The sequence below is a fragment of the Rissa tridactyla genome, chromosome 2 (assembly GCF_028500815.1).
Source record: "Rissa tridactyla isolate bRisTri1 chromosome 2, bRisTri1.patW.cur.20221130, whole genome shotgun sequence".
Lineage (NCBI taxonomy): Eukaryota > Metazoa > Chordata > Aves > Charadriiformes > Laridae > Rissa > Rissa tridactyla.
In genome coordinates, this window is record NC_071467.1 from 77,556,743 (window position 1) to 77,569,276 (window position 12,534).

The window sequence follows — 12,534 nt, forward strand, 5'->3', positions numbered from 1 at the left end:
AAAGCGCGTCCCTCAGCGCAAGTAATCCCCTTGGCCGTAGGGCAGCCGCGGGTGGGTGCTCTGAGGGGAGGCGGCGCGGGAGGCGAGGGGCCCGGCCCGGCGCTCCGGGAGGCTTCGGTTGCTGCAGCGGCATTGAAGCCTCCGCTGCGGACCTGGCTTTGGCACCCTGAAACAGCCGTCCTTCTTGAGGGCCGTCTCTCCCCCTTCCCGGTAGGGTGTCCACTGGTCCAGCCAAATTGGTCTGGGCGGAAGGTCAGCCTTGGGCAGTGGAAGGTTTCACATGCCACTGTCCCACTGCTGTCACTGACGTTTTTTCTGTTTTCGTTTTGTTTTTTGTTTTGTTTTTTTTTTGTTTTGTTTTGTTTCGGGTTTTTTTTTATATATGTCTTGGTCGTGGATTGAAAGTGATTCTGAGCAAGCCTGTAACAGTTGGAAGAATGGCATGGGAATGGGCATGGCTCTGAAGGCAACAGTCCCACAACCCGGTTTAAAGCCACACAGAAGCGTGTAAAAGCACCTGCAGGAGTTTCTTGGGTTTTTACCCTGTCCATGGCTATGCAGTTTGACTTTTTTGACAGATCAGGTACTTGAAGTAGGAGGTCTGGCCTTACGGTACGGCCATGTAATTGCTAGGGCCAGCACATCTGGTTCAGTGAAACTATAGCTGGCGTTCACAGATGGCTTGTTTGCTCCTGCAGTGTGTTGTCGTATAGAGCCAATGGCCTTCCTGTTAACCTTTTGTGGACTGGTAGTTTTCTGACTTTTTTGAGTACTTGATCAGATGAGCTATAATTTGGAATTTCGTCCTTAGTTTCATGTTAAGCCCTGGTTTGAGCCAGGAGATCCTGGGTTGTTTTTCCAGCTTAAACTGTGTGTTGTTTTTTGGTGTGCAACTACCAAGACATCAACATGTTAAAGACTGCTAAGTAGTAATACTATTAAAGTTAGAGGTATTATCTAGAAAGCTTGATAGTCAAGAATTACTGTTTTTTCCCCTCTTTATTTCAGTTGAACTCATATCACCTAACTGGAAGTGGCATATTGTCTTTGAAGAGTGTATGGTGCAGCAAAGCGAGAGTAATGTTGGCAGTATGTTCATCTGAGTGCAAGTGTGTTCCTGGTGTATGATTTTGTTCATCTGCAGGTAGGCATGACTGATTTTCCTTTCTTTTAGCAGGCATCACTTGATCAGTTTGTGCGTGAAGCTCTTCTGCTTGATGACAGAGTGAAGGTCTCACAGGCAGAAACTCCTCAACTTTTGTGGTTTAGGTCAAAGCAAGATCAAAGAATGTTATTGATCTATTAATGACATACTTAACTGTCAGGCAGTTAAACTACTGTTTAATCAATTAATTGAACTATATATTCAAGATCAATAGCAGCAACGCAACAGATACAATAGTAGGCACTTAGAAAATGTTAATAAATGCCTACAAATATTTAAACAGCCTTCTGTATCAAATTCCAAAGAATTGTCTAATTGTGGCCTCCACCCTTCCCACAGGCGCCCATTTGCACTGTTACATATGCACAGAGTCCCCTCTTAGGAGGTATGCATCTCAAGCAAGATCCCCTCTTCTGGCCATGCGGGTTCTCTTGTTTACACACACCTTCTGTGGGAGATGTGATTGCTCTAACTTTTGTGTCTCTGTGCAATCTACTAGTCCACACACTAGTGAGCTCTCTGCCAGTTCACATACAGGCATCCAAGATGTGAGTAGCTACTTCTTGCACCCTTTGTTGTTACTGTACTAGCTGGAGTGGAAGCAGCTCAATGTCTTTTGGAGAGGCTGCTCTGCCTGACCTAGGCAGAGATCACAGTGCTGTCAGGGCGACATCTGGCCACGTCAAACCACATTGTGACTGCTGTTCTTTCTGTTACCCTCTTCTCCCTCCCTACTATTGCAAATTTTCATGCTTCTCTTATGTATCTTCCCAAGCTGACTCTTTTATATGAAGTCTGTTGGTAATCCCCTTGACTATAGTGCTGGCAGCTTAACCCTCAGCTTTTTGTGTATAGAAGGATTCCACGCTGTGATGTGGTCCCAGTGGAAAACTGGTTATCTTTTTTCCTTTCTGAGGTATGAGAAAGAATGTAGTAATGAAATGCTGCTTCATCTTTATTGTTTTTCTCCATTTATAGTCAGGTATTGCCACCTGCTGACAAGAGAACCATTAGGGGGAAAATGTAGCATGTGACTAGGATGAATCTGTATTTCTACAGGGATCTGAGGGTATTTAAACTGTATTTAAACTGTGTTTCATATGAATTGTCATCATTTGTGTGTCATCAAATTTCTTTATATTTCTTTTCGAAAAGGAGGGTGAAAAATCATTTTGTGGATTGTTTTGGTGTATGCATTCTTCTTCTGTGCCCATGCACATGAAGCCAGTTATTTAAATGAATTTATTTAAAGCAACTGTTAAGGTAATTATTAATGTTTTTAGGTAATACAATGTAATCAATTTAAAGTGAAAAATATAATGGAAAATGTAGAAGAACAAAATACAAGGAAAGCCTTAAAATTGTATAGTAGTTACATTTTTCATGGAATTCATGTACGATACAGGCACTGTACTCTTAAGAAGCTATCACTTAGTTTTACCACTTTTGATTTACAAATCAGAGTGATAAGACTTGATTATACCAAGGAATCGTATGCAGAGAGGCTCTTGCTTATACTTATTGCTATAACAGCCAAGGTCAGCTAACTTTGTTATTTGCCCCGTTAGAGGGTCAGAAGTGGAAAAGCATAGAGGAGTCACACCTGCAGGGAGGAGTGGACAGGACAGGTGACCCAAAACTGACCAACAGGGTATTCCATCCCATCTGCATCATGCTCAGTATAAAAGCTGAGGGATCAAAAGGTCAAGTCTCTTTCTTCCGTGGCTGACATCTGAGGAGGACCCTGCCTGTTTGTCTGCTTTTGATCCCAATCCGAGCATTCCTGATTCCAGATCTGGAATCCTGCTCCTGTCCATCGCTGACTCCAGTCTGGGACTTTCTCTGTGCCTGATGGTGACACGATCGTCATCCTGGGAGCTGGATATGGTTTTGTATATATTGTATACTTTTTTTATTATTATTATTTATTATTTCCTTATTTATTGATATTTTCATTAAAGAAGTAGTTTAGTTCTTTTTCTAAACTTGTAGATCTCTTTATCTCTTCCTCTCCTCTTTGGAGAGAGAGGGGAGGGGGCCATCTGTCATTCTGATTGGCCAATCCAGCCAAAACCATGACAGTATGCTTTTAAAAAAACGCTTATTGGAGAAACCTTCCACAATACTGTGGGGAGAAGTATCATGCCATGTCAATAGAGTGCAGTAGTTGTCTTCAGCAGTTGAGCTCTGTTGGTTTTCCTTTCAGAGAAACAGGAAAAAGATACGCTTCAAATTACTTAGTCGCAGGTTTCCATAAGTCAGTGTGTGTGGCTAGTACACTGAATGCTTTGTGTAGTTGAGTCTGTGTGGGTGCAATAGATGAAATGCAGCAAACTGGGCCCAGGCATGTGAAAAAAATCTCAAGTTGGGAACTGAAAATTACTCGGTTGTAATTCTCGGTATTTGAGCTAAACTGCAGCTCCCTAGCAGTGACAAAATATTCACAGAAGATTAATTTGTAATATACGCACAAGAGACATTCTGCTTGTTTCTTGTTCACTGCTTCTTGAAGTTGTCCTTGTATCTGTTGTGTTCTGTGTCAAAATCATGAAAGAAAACTTCTCTCATTAAAATTTTGATGGGACAGCTGAGTGGATAAGGCTATGCATATCATTTATCCTGCCGCTTGCAAGACTTTGTGAGGGAGTGGCATTTTACACTACAGCAGATTTCTCTTAAAGTGGTTTCTTATTTTTATGAGAAAAAAATACTAAACTGTCAATTCTGTAGTTGTACTTGTGTAAGAAGCTCGTTTTTGAAATATGAAATGAAAAACAATGTGTTCTAAAATACAGACATAGTGGACAATAAAGTGTAAAGTCATTCAGGCAAAAAATACTGATTTCAGAAAAGAGGAAACTGATCATTTTAATTTTTTTTTTTTTCCTCAGGCATTGTGGTTTGACTTCACCAGGTCTATGTTTTTGTTTTGTTTTCAAATACATCTCAGAAAAGTAACCAAAGCAGTCACTGACTTAAAGTGGAAAATACAACTTACGTAACACAAATAGTACTTATTTTCAGGACACTAGTTTCTCTGTTGTATTGTTTACAAACTAGATTCTTGATACTGGGCATACTGCAATATTACTGCAATATCAGGGCAGTACAGTACGTATGACCAGTACTACGAGTCCTTTGCAACCTGGCCTGCAAAGCTTGGTTGTGAGAAATGGCTTCTCTTCAAAGTAGATGCCTCATTTCCAAGTTAAACACCAGTACGGCTGCCCTCTTTTTAATCTAATAAGCAAAGCAAAATCTTGCTGTTCTGCATGCAATGAATTCCCTTCTTTTTTCTTCTTTTTTCCCCTGCAGTGTCTTTAAGGAAAAAAAAAAAAAAGTGCTGTGTTTTGAGAAATGTGCTGTGATGTAAAAAGAAGGTTTTTGCTCCTATATGCAACACAAAAGGGGCAGGCAAAAGCCATAGCTGAGGAAATATGCCAGCAAGCAGGTGCCCATGGACTTGAAGCTGATATGCATTGTATGAGTGAAATGGACAAGGTGAGGTACTCCATGCTATTTTGAAAAATAGGTATTTTAAAGCTGAATTTTTGTTCATGTGCTGCCGTAGTGGCGGTTAATAATCATGAAGGCTGAGCGTATTCAGCCATCTAGAATATACCATCTAGTTTTAAATTTTTGTTTCTTATGAATCAGTAATTTGGACCAATCCTCACAGACGCTTAGTAGCCTTCTGCCAAAGGTACATCTTTCTTGTGATTTTTCTTATTAGAACAGTAAATGAATGTATCTTTGATCTCTCTTCTAACAACAGTGCAGTAACTTCTAGAAAACTATTTATGTGTACAGTAGTGAATGAATTCTGTATTTACTGGTCATCTCTCCTGTTGTTAGAAATGACCCTTTATTTTTTTCTGCAGCTTTTATGTTGCATTGAGGTCCTGTGTTCTATTAAGTGTGGGCTTCCTCATGACCCTGAGCTTTTGTGGGATCTTCTTGAGTTACTTAGCATATGCACTCACTCCAGTTCACTCTGGGTACACTTAAAGTCTGTTCTGGAAAGAAATAAAAAGCTTACCTGGAGCAAGGAAGTGGCTTTTTATTATTTGCTGTTATACAAGGGTAAGGATGTGAAAACTGTCTGCCTGTGACTAAAAGCAATATGGACTGTAATTTCCTTCACAAAGTACTTTCAGTTGTATGTCCTCAAACAAAAACATTTAAAAAATCAAACAAACCAAACTTGATAGCCTGATATTTCATATGAGGTGAGCAGAAAATACCACCTTTAAAAGTTTTCTTTGCACTTAAAAATGTGAAAAGTTTATGTAAATAATTTGGTTCCCTTTTAGCAAGTTGCTTTCTGGGGGATACACTACATGTTGGGTAGCTGGACATCTACTTTAGAATGAAAGTTCACTGAGTATGTAGCGAAGTGTTACAAAGAGATTTCTACGCAGCCAGAAGGGAATGCGAAGATTCTCCTTACATTCTTCCATTTCCTTTCTTCTGTATTTGACAGGTTTGGAGATTAGTTTCGGGAGGGCAGTAGGCAGGATATTTCTAGCCTGCCACTTGAATAAATCTATGTTGTCAAATTTGGCAAGACAACTCAGAACTGCAAGTCACTGATGAGGTAGAAAGATGTACTGAATTGAGAATCTGAGAATTGGTCAGTAATTCCCAAAAAGTAATTTCTGCAGCTTTGTAGATTTTATCACTTAGGATTTTCCTTACCCTTTACTGTAAATACAGAGAACTTCTAGAAGTGTAGATGTAATTGGGGAGGGGAAGGTAGGGTGGCATAATGTACTGGAGCAAGAGCTTGCTTGAATTTGGTGGTGACCCTTGTGAAGTCCTTGGGACATGTTAGATATGAGAGTTTATTCTACAACATGCGTGTTTCGGAGAGGGGTGTGTGTGTATCCCTTAGGTGAGGAAGTAAGAGCTATCTGTTTTGTCCATGTTTCTCAGTTAAAAGGCCCATCTTTATGTGGCTGTTGGGTATTTCGCAGATCTTGTCATTACTTAAAGGGATTGCTGTGAAGGTCGATGGATGGAATAGCTGGCTACAGAGTCAATAATCATAATGTGATCCTGTTGCCATACAGAAATGAATGGTCAAATACTGCTCAAGTCTCAGAAACACTGGCTGTTTCCAAGTAGTGTGTCTCACCTACGCTCTTGTAGGTGAGAAAAGGTCATAAATCTTTGGTTGGTTACTGTCGTTGCTTTTTATGCTTGATGAAAGACTGAAATGAAATGGAAGTGAGATAGGAACAGTAAAATATGAGACTAAATAGAGATCACCATGGGATGAGTTACTGGAGTAAGCACATTTACTGTGATATGTATTATTCTGTGTAAGACGTCATCTGGGTGTCTGATCCCATCCTCTTCCTTCAGCGATCATTCACAGCTTGAGCAGGCTGCTCACTGCTGTTTTGTGCCATTGCTGTCCTCAGCTGAGGAGTACTTTTGAAGGAAGGAGAAAGAATGGGAAAAAGATGAAACAACAAGGGTATAGGAAGAAGTGGAAGGTACCGTGAAAAAACGTGTAATTGTGAAAGGTTCTTGCTGGCCTAGTGATACATCAGACTTCTTGATGAGTGACACAAATCAATGCAGGACCTCTGTGCTTCCAGAGGCTAGGTGGCCTTGAATTTTCTTCTTAAGAAGTCTGTCGACAAACGTTTGGCTTCAAAATGGTCTTTAAGTTTACAGAGGGGACTGTGTAGTGGAGCAAGCAAAAATTTAGTGAACTAATCATACCTCTGTTCTAATACACTACCTTTTACTTTCTATGCTTGTATCTTTTTTTTTTTTTTAAATGGAACATCATGTAGTGTAACTTTTTATGTGATACCAGTATACCCTTGCATTTTGTACCTAAAGAGTTTGCTTTTGATTGTAAAAGCAGTAGTCACCTGTGACAGTGCACCGCAGAAGCTCTTGTATTTGCACTTATAAAATCAGCTGTGGAAGCTTTGAAAATCTGCGTTATTGCAACACGACCCTTACGGCCTTTTTTTGCACAACTTATAGTTCAGTTTTGGAAGTCTCGTGAATTTGTGGGTACTTGGAGGTCGCCTGAACTTGTAAAAGACAAAACTTCTGTTTGGAATGTCCCTGGACCACAACTCACTGAAGTCTGTCAAAGTACTTGGCCAATATCCTTGCATGCTTTCTTCTCTTATATTTCTCTAGACACCTGCTGTTGGCCACTGTCAGAGGCAGGACACTACTGCAGATGGTAATTTAAGTTGCTCCATGCAACTGTTTTTGGTCCTTTGGGAAGGTTTTGGAAAAAATGACAACAGCAGACATCCTTGATACACTGTTTCTTTGTGTTCCTAACCTTTTTGGATGGTAGATATAAGGGCTAACTTTTTATATGCCTTGAGAAGGGGATACGGTTTGAGTGATTTATTGAGTGAAGTGTTTAGAAGATAATGCCTCAAACACAAAGTTTCATGTACGTGGCTCGCCGTCAGTTTGATTCAAAACCCATAACCCATTGGGGTGCTGTGAAAGAGCGTGTTGTGTGGGCGACCTGACGGACAGCACATTAGCATCATGCTGCAGCCTGCTATCAGTGGAAAGCTGAAATAATCACAGAAACAGAATGCTTTTTACTTGAGAAGTAATAAATGGTTTAATGACACCTGAATTTATGGAACCGACACACAGCCCCAAATATAGGCAGTTCTTGTCGACCTGGTGTAATGGGAGTAGCCCCCATAAAACTATGGGAAATGTGAAAGAGAGAGATAAATGAATTGGGGATAGGGTGAAGGGGCCAAAATGAATTAGACTGTAGAGCATGGTGACTCATTATCTCTGTTCAGAGCTACCTTAGTTCCCCCAAAGCACAGGCGGTTTTCAGTGGCAAAGACAGATGTAACATGGAAGTTATCAGACAGAACCAAATGGTCCCTAATGGAACTTAGAAATGATCCCTACAGTTTGTACAGCCAAACCTTAGTTATCTGTGTGAAATTATCAGCATTATGGCTAACTGTGTGATTGTGATCATATACGCAAAATACTTTTTCCACTTGACAAATCAAATACTGTAGAATTGTGTATTTAAGCTATCTGAGTGCAGTTGTGAAGTATTCTTCGCATGTGTACTAGCGTGCTCAAAATGCTGCCCTTCAGCATTTGTGTATGGGATCATAGGATAATTCAGGTTGGAAGGGACTTCATCCGGTTATCTCACAGCAGGGTCAGCTGGAGTCAGAGCAGGTTCCTCAGGGCTTTACCCAGTCTGGTCTTAAAAACTCCAGCCAAGATTATAAATTGAACCCCCAAATGACTTGGAAGGCTTTCTGTGGTTTAATACAAGTAAGATGAGATTAAACATTTTTCTGTGTACTTTTGGGAAAAGGGAGGGTGAAAGATAATATCTAAGGCTACAATTAGGTATCAAATGGCACCTTATAACTTACTTGTTCTATTACTTGCAGTATAACCTGGAAACAGAGAAGGATCCTGTAGTTATTGTTATTTCCACTACTGGTACTGGAGACCCACCAGACACTGCCCGCAAGTTTGTAAAGAAAATTCAAGACACAACCTTGCCACCTGATCATTTCGCACATCTCCAGTATGGATTGCTAGGTGATTTAGTATTTTCTATATTATTGCAGCACTTGACTGTCAGTGAATGATTTTTGTATTTTTTACTTGTGAATAGGTTGTGTGGGGTTTTTTTAAGTGCTTATAAAACATTTATTTTTATAACATGAACAGCATTTTTGTGTAATATACTCTATAAGCAATAAAGGAAAAATGTCACAGAAATGATCTGAAAGTAAGCTAACAATTTTTTATAGTTTAATTTTCTTTGCATAAACAAAATATGATGTAAACTATTTATAATTGTCATTTTAATTTTGAATGTCAAACTCATCAATAGAAGGAATATAACTTCAGATTAAGGATTGATATGCAAAATACAGATTTGGCAAAATGCATCTGATATATCTTGAGCTGATGGTAAGGTCAGTTTGTTGAGTGTCCAGGTGGTGTTTAAACAAACTCCAGAAGCTTCTATTTGAACCTAGGTTATTTTTGCCTGAAAAGTTTAAGTTGATAGGTAGGAGCAGGAGCAAGGAAACTTCTAGATTTCTAGTGAGGAAAGTTCCCACTAGGAGGAAATTTCTAGTGGATTTATGATGTGGAAGTCTGAAATGTACGCATCCTAAACATGTAACATTTTGAGAAGATGTTATGCTGTTGCCTAGTTATACATTACGGTTTGTGACATGGTCAGGTTTTTCATAGATGACTGAATGCGTATATGCATATATGAAGATAAGCATTGTATTAATACTGATATTTGTTGTAACAGATGTTATTATAGTATCTAAGTTATAACATGTTTTGTGATTCTAGTCTAAAAAGTTACCAGTCTTAAAATATATTCATAGTATCCATTTCATTTTGTCCTGTGAAGTGTTCACTCCAAGTACCATACTTGAGAGGGAGCAGAAGTCTTTTTAAAAGAAAAAGAAAAAAAAAAAAAAGGCTATCATAAAGGAGAAAGGAATAGTCCGTTGCCACCCATTGTTAGGTGGGAATAATAAGGGTCTAGTGGTTTGAAACTACACACAAGAAAGGGTCAGGCTGTGAAAAATTGTGATAGTTAGGGTAGTGAAACAGTGGTGGTGTGGATTACTTACAGAATTTGTGAAGACTGCCTGACCTTTGGGATTGTTAGATAAACATGTGTTGTTGATCACTTTTAGGGCGGGTCAGTGGTTTAGTTGATATCTTAAAATCTCAAGTGCTCCATGAACATAACTCCTGAGTCCAATGACTGTTTAACTGATAACAAAGAGCATCTTCTAACAGAACATCTTCATGACTGTTAAAGGGCAGAAAACCCAGTGCAGTGAAACGGAGATCTACAAAGAAATCTCTGATTCCTGGGGAGGGGGATGTTGGACCAGATTCCTTTATGGACCTTTTCCTACATTTCTTACTTCATATTGTTTAAAATCACTCCTGTGTTTGATTTATTTTTGTCAAGGTTCCAATATTTTTTAATTACTTGTAATACTCTCTCCCTTGTGTTGTTGACATATATTAACAATTTTAACCTGAAGGTGAGGTAATTTATTTTGGTAATTCACATACAGTTTATCAATTTCACTATTTTCTAATTATTTCATTTCCTTGCATTTTTCCTGTGAGAATGGTTTTGTATTTTTTAAAAGCCTCAAACTAAAGCAGTATTCTTCTGAAGTGTGAAATATTGAAAGCAAAGTGTTTTCAGAGAGATTCTGTGTCTTACATTTGTGAGGGAGGAACCGCTTTTTCAGCTCTACTTTGTGACAAACACAATTTTTTTTTTAAGGTCATCAGAGTGTCCTGGTAATACACGCTTTGCTGTATCAGATTCTTCTGTTTGCCTGCCAGAAAATCCTGTGTTGTCTTTGCAGATCTTCGTCTGTGTAGCCTGGGTGGCTGCCTGATTGACATGATTACTCTTTCCTTGAATTTGCTAGGTCTGGGAGATTCAGAGTACACCTTCTTTTGTAATGGTGGAAAGACAGTAGACAGACGACTTCAAGAACTTGGTGCCCAGCACTTCTATGACACAGGATTAGCAGATGATTGTGTAGGGTGAGAGTTGAATGAGTTTGGATTTTATTTCTTCAGCATGCGATAATTACATGTGAATTTGGCTAAACATTCTGAACTCTTTGAAATCGGTTTGATTGAATACTCGGCACCTCATAGGAATGAGTCTTGTCTGAACACAGTATGCCTTTTTGGTCTCAATTGCTATTAGATGGAACTCCATTTTTAAAGCGTGAGCAAACATCTGTAATGCCTGGGAAAATGGAGGGTGTCTAGCAGTTACAGAAATTAAGTAATTCAGAATAAGTGGAGGGATTTAAAAAATGTAGACAGTTTACTGAAGCAAATCAAAATAAATCCAGTTCCCAGTACGTGTGGTACTGGCTAATGGAATCTCTACATGTGCATCAGACCTTTATCCAAGCTCACATCTTGCAGTAGAGCTGCTTTAAGCAAACCCTATAATATTTTCTATTTTTTTTCTCTGTTCCAGAAAGCATCCTTTTTTCTTTATTTTTTTTTCTTTTTTTATCACTGTAGAGGAATTATGTAAGAAAACAACTCCCTGTTCTGTTGCTCTTTCTGGCCGGTAGGCTGCAGTCTTGCCTTACCTATTTTGAACTGCAGATAATATCAGTTTTGTGCATGGTGATAGGAGACAGTTGAACACAAACATTACCATAACCATAAAACTTATGTCTTGTGTTCTAAAATAATAAAAATGGAACATTAGTGTAAGCTATTGATATTGCTGTTGCACAATGAAAAGTTGCATATTTTACTACCATCCCTCAACTTCCTGTTATAAAGTTCAGCGTAAGAAAATAAAAATGAGAAACTGGAAGAAGAGTAAGGCTGTTATATGCTTTAGACTCTATAAATTTACATAGTTGTAATAACTAAATTAAAATATTTTTTTAACAAAACTAAATTAAAATATTTTTTTAACAAAAAGTCATCTTGGTAACAGCCGCAGATATATATTAAAAATGGAAAATGAATGGAAATGTTGTCTTTTCATTATTTGTAAGTAAAATACAACAGTAAAAGTCTTGTAACAGTCCAGTAAGTCACAATAACTCACCTGTTCCTTTCTCCTTTTTTTTTTTTCTCCCTTTCCAGTTTGGAATTAGTGGTTGATCCTTGGATTGATGGACTTTGGCTTGCCCTCAAGGAAGCATTTCTATTGCAGAAAGAAAAAGAAGGCATGAGCAGTGATGTTGATGCTGTTTCTAGCTCGCTCTCTGCAGCCCCCCATGTAGTGCATGAACTAAACTTAAGCTCAGAAGTACAGAACTTGAAGCTAGAAGATGGGGGAGTGAGGAATTCTGATGTTCTGACACAGAAACTGGTTGACATCAGTCTTGTCGCTTCAGCTGGAGACACTGAACCTTCACTTGTTCATTCTGTCCCTCCTGTCTCTCAGTCTGCTCTTAATATTCCTGCCTTGCCACCAGAATATATAGAGGTGCAGTTTCAGGACACCCATGGTGAGGTAAGGACTTCACTTTGAATGATGAAAGCCTCCAGCTCTGGTAGCAGCATGAGTGTGTACTCCTACATACGGCTCAAAAGAGCAAGCGGATACTCATATAAGGGAGAAATGTCCCTGAACGCAGGAGTGAAAGGTCTGTTTATGTTGTGAAAATGTAGTTACCACCATATGAGTTATGGATGCTCATGTGGACGTATATTTTAGCTAAATAATAATTTGGCATTGCAATGCCAGGAATAGAAGAATTAAAATCTTCACTGTCTTAGGTTAGGATGGTGAAAACATCTTCCTGTAGAAAGGAGTATAGTACAGTTTCTGTTAA

At 39.0% G+C, this 12,534-nt stretch overlaps 1 protein-coding gene across 12 annotated transcripts in view; it reads left to right on the top strand.

The window, feature by feature from the left end:
- Window positions 1-12,534, top strand: part of MTRR (5-methyltetrahydrofolate-homocysteine methyltransferase reductase) — a 29,565-nt gene that overhangs the window by 405 nt on the left and 16,626 nt on the right. For 2 of the 12 annotated variants that reach the window (XM_054193349.1, XM_054193360.1), the window contains exons 1-6: window positions 1,009-1,144; window positions 1,505-1,713; window positions 2,959-3,052; window positions 8,596-8,749; window positions 10,642-10,759; window positions 11,840-12,212. In XM_054193349.1, the coding sequence (XP_054049324.1) occupies window positions 1,553-1,713; window positions 2,959-3,052; window positions 8,596-8,749; window positions 10,642-10,759; window positions 11,840-12,212 (900 nt within the window). In that variant the 5' untranslated portion in view covers window positions 1,009-1,144; window positions 1,505-1,552. Of the gene's footprint in view, window positions 1-2; window positions 22-405; window positions 584-1,008; window positions 1,145-1,504; window positions 1,714-2,958; window positions 3,067-4,480; window positions 4,667-6,114; window positions 6,289-8,595; window positions 8,750-10,641; window positions 10,760-11,839; window positions 12,213-12,534 lie in introns of those variants that run through there. The other 10 variants (XM_054193358.1, XM_054193355.1, XM_054193356.1 and 7 more) reach the window with 9 other exon arrangements.